A 13,073-nucleotide genomic window follows, 5' to 3' on the forward strand; every position below is an offset into this window, starting at 1 on the left:
CATATTTTTGAAGACTCATGGCAGCATCAGACAAAACATAATAGGCCTTTGATGACTTGAGAATCAGCTGGAGTTTCATTTTATGTTGCCAAGAACCAGGGATCATTCCAGACTGACTGGAATAATTACCCTTCTGAAGGGAGCCCACTACGACATGAAGGAAAAAAAAAGAAGCACATTTTATTTGAATATAAGTCTCACTGTAAAAAAGGTTTTGCTTCTTGATAAAAACACTCCAGGCCTAGGTACTATTAATAGCTACAACAAAACTGGTAAGTACTGTATTTTACTACTTAAATGCAATGAAGCAGAATAGCAGCGTTTTGACATTCTCACTTGGGATTTCCGAAGGCCCGCTTCTCCGCAGCTGTCAACTCTGTCACTCTTTCAGGGTCAGTAACATAGCTAAGCTCATGACTGACATCTACGTCCTTTCTCTAGTCTATGCGTTGACCTGCCAAAAAGTTCACCTTCCTAAAGCACAGCTTTAATCACAGTGGAACTTCTGTTCTAAAACATTAAAATGACTTCTCACCACTCATTCAATCACGTCTCAGCATCTTAGCCCACTTCCTAAGCTCCATTTTGTTTAGTCTTACCTCCTTGTACTCCACGCCTACTCTCCACCAACCAAAATCAAGGTGCAGCTTGTTGCCTACATAGACCCTGTTTTTCCTGTATCCCATCTGGGTTTACTGCTTCCTCCACCAGGAATACTTTCTAAAGTCCAGCCCATTACTACCCTCTTCAGCCAACAAATGACCACTTCAGTGCCAAGCACCGTGCTAGGCACCAGAAACAGTGACATGAAGTTATATGGCCTCTGTCCTTGAAGACCCCACAGACCAAGGGTGGAGATGGGCCAATAACATAAACCACAACAAAATATATTAAGTGCAATGACAGAGAGAAGAGCAAAATGCTGTGGGAACCCATCCCCCATCATCTCCCAGCTTCAAGATGTCTCATTTTATTTTTTTAAAGATGCCTCATTTTTTGATCAGCTTCAACACTTGAGTCTTTCAAAGCAATGAAAAGTACTTAGTCTCTTATGGTTTTATCTGTGCATGTATTTCTTTTTCCTCTGCTACTGTTATGCATTTTCTATGTGCGAGGCGTTGTGAGAAAACCAAAAATGAACAAGATGAAGTTCTGCTCACAAGTGTGTGTTCGTGTGTGTGTGTGTGTGTGTGTGTGTGTGTAAAACCATTAGACACAGCTGATGACGACTGAGGCAGGCTTCAGTTAAGTGCTCACAGGACAGAGTGGGGAAGGAACCAAGTAATTCTGGGGATAGAGGTGAGGATGGAGACCTTAAACAAGAGCAGGATTTTCAGCAGCTGAGATGGGGAGGAAGGAGGAGACAGAAAAAGCATTTCAGAGAAGAGAACACCATGAAGGAAGCAGAGAGACAGGGGTCTCGAGTGCTGGTGTGGTCCTCCTCATTGTGGGTAGACTCAGGCTGGCACATAGGAAGCACTACATAAATGCTGGGGAAATGAATCCTGCAACGCACGCTGCCCCCCGCCTCCTTATGTTCATGAAGGGAAGAAAAGACCTTTTAGAAAGCACTTGATACTATTTTAAACATACAGGCTTTCAAAACGCTTTTTAAAATAACTGAAACTGATTTAAAAAAACAAAGGGAGGGGGATATGGTTGGAAAAAGAAATACAACTTAGATTAAAATAAATGAGAAATTCAGGACTTTGACTTCAAAGTCCACATGTTCCTCATGAAGTGATGTTCTTGAGGAACAAATCAGACCCTTTATAAGTGACTCTTGCAGCTTATCCAAGTGCCGTGAGGAGACAACGGCTACCACTCCTAAGGTGCTCATTATGTTCACTGTTCTAAGCACGTTACATACATTAACTCACTGAATCCGTGTAACAGCCCTTTAAAGTAGGGACTATTACTGTCTCTACTTTGAGAGAGAAAACAAGGCTCAAAAAAGTCAAACAACCTGCCCTAGTGAAGCCGAGATCTGAAGCTGTGCGGTTTGGTTCCTAAGTCCTCGTGCTTAAACCCCTGACTGCAACTACTGAAGTGGGGCTTTCTCAGGAGAACCCCACCGCGCTGAAGGCATTAGTTCCTCACAGCAGGTAACAGGAGGAAGCAGGTTCCTTATATTCTTCTTAGAACTATCTATAAAGGATTGAAATTATCCTGTTTTATTTTATATTTCAAATGAAAGGATATGTTCCCCTACTTTCCATTCACATGATATCCTTTTTCTGAATTCCTTTCAATGAATGCCTTAATTGACCTAAGTCTGCTGCTGAAAAGGCCTACTATATTATTCCGCTGAAAAGGCCTTATTTGCACTTCAATTCAACTTACTTTTGTCCAAAAACAAGGCCATCTGCTTCTCCAGACCCTCAGGACCCCCCCTTGTGGATTCATCTTCATATTTTAGTGGGATAGGGGTGTTGGGGTCAGCGGCAGGGAGGTCACTTTCTTTTTTGATGCTGCTGTCCACAGATTTTAAACCCTTTAAAAGAAGAGAAACATTTACTATACATGTCACTGAACACCAACTGGAAACTAAATATAAGGCAATATCTGGACTACTAGATACATTTAGGAGAATTTAAATTTTGAAAACAGACTTTTAAAAACTACTATATTTGACCTGAAAATTAGGAGACATTAATTTTCAACTAATGCTTAAAGGGGGGGGAAATCACAGTAGAATATCGTTCAGAATAACATGTAGGCACCAATAAACAAACACTATTTGGATATCAAGTACAAGTTTTACTGAAACGGTGCAGTCTACACTGAAACTTACCTCCAGAACGTAGCTAAGCACAAGTCTACAGCGCTCTTCTGTGTCATGGCAAACTGGAAATGCACAACTGGGCTTCAGAAACAAACATTTAAAATTATTAGTATGCACTGATATGACAAATTCCATCTCCTGGGAATTACTAAAACTCTACAAGTCAATAATTTTGAAATTTTCTGTATATTTAGCTTAGTGAGGTATCTGACATTTTAAGGCTAATGCACTGTTTAATTGCAGAGTAAACTGATATAAGCATCAACAAAAATCATGCTTAAAAAGATCTTCCAGCATACATGTTGCTTTAAGTACTTAAAATTCAAAAAAATGATTCTATTACAACAAAAAAAGCAAGAATGAGAGTAGTAATGTTTTAAATAAATGTGTACCTAATCCGATGGGTGAGCTTGACTCCTAATCAGCACTAGTTCTTGGTAACACACAGTTAACAATATCATCAATTTAGCAATAAGTTAACAAGTATTGCCAATGGTCTCACTGTATAATTTATATACTTAATTAGACGGAGAACCAGTTAACAGCCTCCATCTACTAAGTGATATCATGTGTAAGAGCTTCTGTGAGGCATTCCATTTGGTGAATTTTATGAGGCTGGAATTACCATTCTCGTTATACAGAGAAGTAAACACAGATGTTAAGTAATGTGTTCAAGCACTCAGTGAGCGAGTGCTGAGGCTGGGGCTCTGGAGCCATGCTGTCTGTACTTCAAAAAGTACTGAGATAAGGCAAAGCTACCACGAAAGACATGTTTATATGAATACTATGTATTTCTGAGTGCTTTCAATATTGATAGAAAGTGCTGTCTCTGTTAAAAAAAAAAAAAATCTGTAAGCATACCATTCTCCAAATGTAATCGCATTCTGTTACAATGCAGTTTCCCAAATACAGGTACCTTTTACAATCAATGTTTTTGTTTATAATCAGAAACATTTTTTTTTACTGTACTGTGGGGTTCAAGCTGCAAGTGCACTAAAATTCAGAAAGACGGTTTATGAGAGAAAGAAAAAAAGGCAGTGGGGCTAAGGTAAATGAGAGGAGAAATGAAGGAAGAGAAGGTCAGAAGGACAGGCAATGTTTTGGGGTGACACAGAGGTGTCCTCTAAAAACCTATCTGGATATAAAATTTCCACCTGAAAGTTAAACTCAGAGCTTAAATTAAGAGATTAAATATGACAGGAAATTAATTATAATTTAGAAAAATGAAACATAATTACACTGTCTAGAAAAAGATGGATGGTATGACAGTCAACACAATCGACACCAACAGAAACCAAAAGGGCAGGAAGCTCTTAGGGTCTTTCAGGCTGTGAACAGAGAAGAGACAGGTCCAATCCAGCTGACATGGCCACAGTCACTGAAAAGCACTGTCCTGTAGCACAGGGACAATGTGCCAGTCCTCTCCACATATGGATCAATAATGAGCCACCCATGTGCTCTGATTCTACGTGCACCAAGCAACCTATACATCCAGTCTCCCAGCAACACAGCAACCGGGAAGAAGTACCATGGTGAGCAGCCAGGGCTGCACACTGGTCACTGGAAAGGAAAATCTCCCACATAAAAATTAACATATTGATGCGGTTTACACATCAGCCCACCATAGGTCTGCATGTGCATCCGTTACCCTGGGACAACTATAAAACCAAGTTTCAGAATTCATAGAGCTAATGATTATTAGACCCTAGACCATAAAAGATTTACTGAAGTAATGCCATCTTTTGAGATGCTAACTATATTCAATTAACAATTGTTTGTTTTTCCATTGATGAAATTTTAATACAAATTTCAATATGCTTACTCTGATTTGATGAATGGATTTGTATTTTTCTGGAACTGACAATTCTCCAACAGACTTAATTATAGCTACTGCTTTGTTATCATCTGATGGATCAGAACAGGTGCCATAGGATCCGTTTTCATCGCTGTCCGGCATCTCCTCCTCCTCTTCGCTATAACTTTCATCAGAATTCTCATTTAATGGAGATTCTGAACTTCCTTCTTTTTTAGGTTCATCCAATTGGAAGAGTTCTGAAAGCATGTAATTGGCTGAAGCAATAATCTTATAAAAAGAAAAAAAATATAAGTAACTCATCAAAATTGAGCATTCTAAAGTGGAATGAATTTTACTACTGTACTAACAAATTTTAGGAGACCTGCAGACAGGCTGTTTCCACCACAGACTGTTAATACACACTGAAATGTTCCTGTTTCAAAGTACCAATACTCTGAATGTACTCTGTAAAATCCTCATGGGTTGATATGTTTATTTCCTAAAATTATTCCATTCCCAGCCCTCTCTCTTAAGAAAAAGTGGCAAATGTATTTCACTGGAGACAAGTTTTCATGTATAAAGTGTCATAACTAAAATTTTAGCAACACATCACTCTGTATCAACCAAGAAACCAGAATTTCTCTTTACAAGCTATGAACTAATTAGTTTATCTTTAATAGGCAACTAATATTTACTATACAACCTATGGTTCCAGGGGAAAAACCTCCACTAGCTTAATGAGGGAAAAGTCCAGAAAATCTGGTTTCTCTTAAAATTAGCATTTATATATTAGCATTTATTCTACTCTACTGTTTAAGTAATTCTTAGTCTCAGACATGCAATAGTCTTAACACTACTTTTAACTTATTAACCACCATCACCTTAATCAGCAATTAGATATTTAAGCCAGAAATTGCTTTGCCATTTTTCTTCAAAAACAGTTTAGCTTGGTTTGGTCTCTAGGATAATCTTTATCTCCAAACTGCACATGGCCACAATTAAAAGGAACTTGGATCTTTAAAAAAAAAAAAATCACAGATACTACATATCTTTTCTGATTTAAAGAGGACACAACTATCCTTACACTGAAACATACAGTTGTCAAATTCAGACACCTGAGGGTAATAAGGGTGGTGTAAAACCATGAGCACAGAACTGAGATTGTTTTAAGAGATGCTTTTATATACTGAGGCACAGGATGTGGACCTTATTCATACTGACATTCATGTAAATGGATCTTTCAAGAGACTATAGTTTTCCACCTTTTAACAGTGATAACACAAAGGAAAAACAGCACTACTTTATTAAAATTGTGTGAATTGTAAATTTATAGAACAGTGCTATCCAAGAGAAATGTGAGCCAGACACAAAATTTAAAATTTTCTAGTGGCTACATTAAAAGAAGTAAAAACTGGTTGAAATCAATTTTTTCTTTTCTTTTTTTTTGCAGTACACGGGCCTCACTGTTGTGGCCTCTCCCGTTGCGGAGCACAGGATCCGGATGCGCAGGCTCAGCGGCCATGGCTCACGGGCCCAGCCGCTCCGCGGCATGTGGGATCTTCCCGGACCAGGGCACGAACCCGCATCGGCAGGCGGACTCTCAACCACTGCACCACCAGGGAAGCCCGAAACCAATTTTTAATATTACACTTAATTCAATAAACAAAATATTTCATCATGTAATGTGTACACACATGCGCACACACACTCTTCAAGATTCAGTGTGTATTTTACATTGAAAGCACATCTCGATTCAGATGAAGCACATTTTAGTGCTCAAGAGCCACACGGGGTACCTGGCTACCAAACTGGATCCACTGGGCACTTGCAGGCTATGAATTAGGCGGCTTTAATGTCTAGGCAACAATTCTCTAACAGAATGCCAGAATTCTTTTAGAGAGCATATGTTAATCTTACTTGAGGATGCCTGCTTTTGTCCAGCAATTTAACACAATTCAGAAGCAGGGTTCTAATAGTCCCATAGTGTTTCTTATTTTGATTCTTCTTCATCATCATGTTGCAAGCAACCCTAAAAGAAGTTCATATCAAATTTACTCACCATTCATCATTCTCTACAAGACTCAAGTCTAGGCACGCTCTTCTTTCCTTCCAGCGGAATAAGGGCCATAAGAAACAACTAAATATTGTGTTTTATATACCTGCCCTCCCCCTTCCCCATTTATTTTGGAACAGTATATAGGTGTATATATATATACATACTTACACTTTTTTTAAACTATGAAAATCTAAAAGGTATTTAAAACCTTGGTGTAGATAATGTGGCTATACACTTAAAAATTGTAAGTAAGGCTAATTCTTCATCTTAACTTCTTAAAGCACTCACTTATATAAGAGAATAGCCACTGGCATTGTGAATGGATTTTGGTATTTGTCTTCAGTTTCTTCACAAAGAGTAGTGAGATCATAGAGCTTCACTATATCACTGCCACTTGCTGGGAAAAAACAAAAAAACCAAAAAAACCAAATAAACCTCACTTTACAGTTGCCACTCAAATCAATTACTATTCATTCAAGAATTAGCTTACCTTTAAATAGCCAATAAGTATGTCCTTCTTTGGTACAATTAGATTTCAAAAATGATAAAATATTCTGTGCAATATCTTTTATGACTTTAGTAGAAAAATTAGAGTTTTCCAAATTGGGAATCTCTTCTGTCTTTATCATTTCATACTTCTGTAAAACAGATAGAAGATAGTTTAAGAGAAAACCTACACGGCAACACTTCTCTTATGAAAAAGCGACCAAACATACAAATCCTGCAACTAGAGACCTACGCAGCATGAGAGTTTAAGGCACCGGTTTTGGGTCTTTTTTCTGCCCTGATAATCCAAAGAAATCTGACCCATCCCTGCCAGCAATGTGGTGGTTTACCACAGGAATAATTCTCAAGGGGGAGTCATCACCAGATTTGAACCACACACTTAGGCAGGATCTCATTTCTGTCCTAACCATGGAACAAGTCACGCTGTACACTTCCTTCTATTCTACCCTAATGGTTTTCCACTGGGAAGGTGGTAAATGAAGGCAGACTTCGCCCAGTAAACTTTCTCAAAATATGTATTTCTGGCTTTTTCTTTCCCCTGACACTATAGTCATCTGGACAGTGTCTCCAGTATATCCTCTTTTCCCCTTGAGCTATGGAGTCTATTCCTTTACAGAAATGGAGCATGGCGCGTGGAGGCAACAGTAAGAGTAAAGGCTGCAAGGCTATTACTATCACGATTTTTTTTTTTTCGGTATGCAGGCCTCTCACTGCTGTGGCCTCTCCCATTGCGGAGCACAGGCTCCAGATGCGCAGGCTCAGCAGCCATGGCTCACGGGCCTAGCCGCTCCGCGGCATGTGGGATCTTCCCCGACCGGGGCACAAACCAGTGTCCCCTGCATCGGCAGGTGGACTATCAACCACTGCGCCACCAGGGAAGCCCACTATCACGATTTTTAAAGCGCCTCCGTAGCTTTAGCTTGTCTTCTGCTTACACTTCCCTAAAGGCCACTTACCGTATTTTCTGAAGTACTCTAAGACTAGAAACTACAAATCAGTTGGAAAATAGACCAGATCAAAACAGAAGTGATCTCACCCTTCTCCGATCATCCAGACTCCTGTGTGTACTACACTTTGAATCCTTCACCCACTGTCTCCAATTTTTCTCTTTGCACATTCTTATTTCCCATTAGGTTAAACCGTTCTGAGTAGTGACCAAACCTTATTGTTTTTCCTCCAACATTTCTGATGGGGACAAAGTCCCTCATAAATAGAATATGCTCAATAACAATTTGCTATATAAACTATTTACTTTTATGCAATGCTGGGGCCTTCCTTAAAACTTTGCATAAACTGAGTAGCTATTTGTATACTGAATAAACACCTCCACTGTTAGGACACTTTCAGGTAATAACTGTGGATGCCTGGCATTAAAATTACAGTTCTCTGGCTACAAATATAGATTTTAGTACTGTATTATGACCTGCCCACAAATTACCTGTAAAATTAGACTCCTATAACATCTAGAATTCTGGTATCACCAACTCAAACGTGAAAACACTCAAATTTGAGTTTATCCATAGCTATCTTCCTTGCCAAAATACACCTTAGTATTTAACAGTCTTAAAAACTTCAGTGAGGTACTTTCTGCTCCAATCTGTATTTGAGAGATTATTTTAAAAGTCACACTGTATCTATCTTACCTGTACAATTCCATTTACATGAAAACACATGACAAGCTCTGGTACATTGCATATCAAGTTGTCCAACCAATAGTCGATTCCAGTTAGCACATTAATTGGTTTGTTGTTATCCCTAAAAATACACATTTCTAGTGTTATTTGATTTAATTAAGCTGTTCCATAATCAATCATCTGAGACTTATTTCCCCCATTAAAATATTTTAATCTATTCTCCCTAGTTGGAGAATGCTATTTATGCTTTCTATTCTGATGAGACACGCACATGTAGCTTATGTGGTGTGTTGTACTTAACATCCTTCCACAAGCTTTTCTTGGACTTCTAATGGGTGTCCATCAGAGTTTACAGTAAGAATAGGAGGAACTATGACAGCGGATGACTGGGAGCCTACTGCACGCTCTTCACACAACCTGAAGTGAAAGACTGACCAGCATGCATCATAGTGCCCAAGTCAGAATTCACTGGACTAGTATGAACACATACACCTGGAACACTAAAAAAAATGCTCACAATTAGTTAACAGAAAGCTGGTAGACCATCTCCTTGACTAGTTAAATAAACTACATTATATTCTCACAAGTTGTAGATTCAGACTTAAGACTAGGTCAGCACAGCAGATCTCTGACTCCACTCACTGAGGACTAGAATGAAAAGCCAGCCAGAGGGCTTTCAGCATTTGCTGAAACACTCCTTCCTCACTGCAGCCATTTCAATTGGTGGGGCAAGAAGAGAAGTGAAAAAAACTAGAAAAGGAAATGATGCTGGAATGGAGAGGTGAAAGCAGATGGCAGGCTGATTCTAAAGGGACACAAGCCTGGTTACCTGAGGCGTAGGCTGACTGCTGGATATCTGCCTCCTCCAAATATAGGCATGTTGGAGCCAACTAGCATATGTATGTCTTCAAACGTCCATAAAATATTCCGAGCAAAATCATTTTTAAGACCCTGTGATTTAAGATCAAATAGAAAGATTATATAATAAACAAGAGATCAATAATCTCCCCCCATGATCCACAGAAAGACTAGAAAAAGGAAAAGACAGGGAGACAAGGTAAATTAAAGCCACAGAGCTATAAGATCACAGAGATGCTTAGAAAGAGATTCAGGATCAAGTGGATTTCTTCCCCTATGAATCCAATTTAGACTAGTTTTTAAATGACGAAGTAGACTGGGGATTAGGTGTCTCACCTTGGACACCACGAAAAGCATACCTGACTGTTCTCCCCGTCATTGAATAAAGTAGTCAGGTTTTGTTCTTTAGGTGCTGAGGCCACATGCCCCACTATGTATGAGGGTTCAAGAGGCTCACCTCCCTGTGAAAAGTGCAAGGATAAGGAGTGATTCTGCTGCCGTAATTACTTTAAAATGGCCTACTGTTAAAGAGTATCACCTAAACATTCAAAGCATACACATCAAATCTACTCTTGTAAATCAAGGCTAATACAAATCATTAACTCTCATCACTGGGTGACATACTTGAGCTCCTAATTATCGGTTACTATAATAAGCTAATCACATTTAGATCTTATTCAAATAACAACGAAAGATTATTTTAAACTTTCCAAGCTTTTTTCCCTCTTTTTTTGGGTGAATCAGAATAGCACTGCTCTTTCAGCATACCCCATCCCTACTGGATTAAAAAATTCCTAAGAAACCTCAGCCATATTTTTGAGACACTGGTCATCAGAACAGCCTCCAGTTTCACATTTCCTAGTGTGTGTTTCACAGAAGTCTAGTCCCTGGGTGAAAAATTTCTGGAGTCAGGTTTGAAAAACCCTGCTTACCAACGATTTGCTTTTGGAGAGTAACAATTCTTACTACCATTAAAAAGCCCTAAGAGGTCTGCACCGGAAAAACCTACTTGGCCTCTGTATGATCCAGTGTTCTCACATTTATTTGATCTCATAACACTTTCTTATTCTTATTAGATTCTGTGGAATATATTTTGAAAACACATAGGAAGAGGAATCTTTGACATGGGTAAACACAGTCCACCACTCAACTTTCCAACCATAAGGGCAGTTGCCATTAAAAAACATTACTTTAAACCTTTAAGAAACATTACTTTAAACCAAGATGAGCATGCATATGTGCATGCACATGTGAGCATGTGTGTGCATTGCGTATTCCTATGTGTGTGCTAACAGGCCTAGCACCTGCCTGCAAAGTACGTATAACTGCAAGCATGGGGGGGAAATCTCCAATGCTTCTGCTATGTCTTGTTTTCTTTTCAAAGGGTCCTTAAAGGATTTCAAACATTTATTATATTGTTTATTTACACAGACAAGTTATCAACCCCCCAAACTGTATTTGCCAGGTAGCTGCTTTAGTGGGAGTTTGGGCTCTAGTTTATAATGTCCTCAATAAAGGTTTGGCTCCACGGCCATACCACAGAGACCTACTTAAACTCTATTAATGCTTAACACAGGCCTCAAACTAGCCGTTTTAGTGTTGGGAGCAAGAATTCATGAGGTGATAGCTTACGAACAAAAATACATCTCTAAATGTTGAAATTTAAAGACTTATATATGTTATAAAAAGTATTCTGTAAAAGATTATTTTTAGGTAGGGTAGCTCTACTTAGGAATATGCCATTGCTAAGACAACCCGACTGCTTACAGGGCCCTTCTAAATGTGTGGAATACATGGGCACACTGGAGTAATGCTGTGAGAACAGGCCTCTGAAGTCAGAAATATCAGGGTTTAAACCCTAGCTGGAACTTCATCAGCTCTGTGGCCACAGACAAACATCCACTTTTTATGAGCTTTATTTACTTATTTGCAAAATGATATCATCAACACAATACATATGCAGCTCCAAGGATGAAACAAATTTATATGCCATACGTGGAGTAAAGTACATGGCCTAAGAGGCATTAAGTAGATTCCAGTTCACTTCCTCCACATGCAGGTCTGCATATTCTCAAAAGCCTCCAAGGTTTTTCACAGTAACCCTTAAAGGGCAGATGATAACACTCATAAAGAAGGAAATGGGTGGTAGAAGACTAGTATTTCTATTATGTGGTCTTTTTATAATGTGTTTTGAAGTCAAGGAATACTAAGTAATTTTTTAGAAACTCCTTTAGTGAAGTATAATCACATAAAGGAAAGTACATAAAACAAATAATACAGAATATAGTATAATGACTAATTAGAAAGCAAATTACCTATGTAACCACTACCCAAGTCATGACATGGGACCCTCCTAGCACCCAGCACCCATGTCCCTTCTCATTTATGTAACATACCCACCTCCTACAGTTATCACTATATGGACTTACATGGTAATTACTCTCTTCCTTTTCCTTACAGTTTTCCCAACTTTGGAAAAAATTTAAGGTCACTACAGTTTAACGAGGCATCTCTATCTGAAAACCTACTAAAACTAAAATCAAGTTAAAGCTATTTGTCCCCTATAACCTTATAAGTTGTGAGGATAGATAGTATCTGGACAAATGCTGAATGTTCAACGTGTGAGAATACACAGCAAGAGGAAAAACACAATTTACCAAGTTAAAGATCTTATTTTTACCTTCCTCAAGCTTGTCAATATATTTTCCTAAAAATAAACATGCACAATTTACATCTATGGAGTTATTTTATTCTTTGATAGACACAATAAGGACAAAAACAAATGAACAAAAAGAATCAAGAATATAAGAGACAAAAGAGGTAACAGTCTACTCTCTCTTCCTTTCTAAAAGCTTTATAACATTAATGTAGGTTAAGTCTTAGCAACTTCATCTAGAAAATCTGCAGGGCTATTTCAGGCCTAACAATCTGACTAAAAGTTAAGGTAGAAGGTCAGTATTTAAATTACAAACAGGCCTGTGAGTCTCAATATCTGATAGGTATTTAACATTTCTACAGTTTAAATATACCGTATCTCCTTATGACTTTAAGGAGATAATCAGTATCAATAAACATATTGATAAGCTATCTTAAATGTGGTAAAAACTTTTAAATGTTTTTGAATTATTTCTTAAAAAAACATCAGATCTAGCCATTCACGATATCCCTTGTAAATTCCATATTGAAAAACTAAAGAAAGTACTTTTTGTAACTGTGAAGACATAAATTGATGGAATATTTTTCACTCCAGTTCGTCTATTTCTATTAACAGAATAATTGATTTTGTCTCCTTAAATGAGTTTGCTGAATTAGCATCTAAGTACTAACTAACCTGACTGGAAGCACTGGGGTCTTCAGAGACTGAAGAAGGCATTTCAAAGGGGGCGGGCCAAGAAGCCCCATCCGAATCGTTTGTCTGATCTGCGCTGGACGATTCCT

General features: G+C 38.4%; 1 protein-coding gene across 1 annotated transcript in view; it reads right to left on the reverse strand.

Annotated features, from left to right (window-relative positions):
- Nucleotides 1-13,073, reverse strand: part of EDRF1 (erythroid differentiation regulatory factor 1) — a 40,958-nt gene that overhangs the window by 21,951 nt on the left and 5,934 nt on the right. The window contains 11 exon segments of the mRNA XM_007449633.1: nucleotides 1-147; nucleotides 2,344-2,494; nucleotides 2,795-2,866; nucleotides 4,608-4,868; nucleotides 6,498-6,609; nucleotides 6,925-7,033; nucleotides 7,127-7,274; nucleotides 8,787-8,898; nucleotides 9,607-9,728; nucleotides 9,995-10,096; nucleotides 12,967-13,073. The exon segment at nucleotides 1-147 is cut by the window's left edge and continues 5 nt beyond it. Coding sequence (XP_007449695.1) covers nucleotides 1-147; nucleotides 2,344-2,494; nucleotides 2,795-2,866; nucleotides 4,608-4,868; nucleotides 6,498-6,609; nucleotides 6,925-7,033; nucleotides 7,127-7,274; nucleotides 8,787-8,898; nucleotides 9,607-9,728; nucleotides 9,995-10,096; nucleotides 12,967-13,073 — 1,443 coding nt within the window.

This window comes from Lipotes vexillifer, unplaced genomic scaffold (genome assembly GCF_000442215.2).
Source record: "Lipotes vexillifer unplaced genomic scaffold, Lipotes_vexillifer_v1.1 scaffold1262, whole genome shotgun sequence".
In the NCBI taxonomy this organism is placed as follows: Eukaryota; Metazoa; Chordata; class Mammalia; order Artiodactyla; family Lipotidae; genus Lipotes; species Lipotes vexillifer.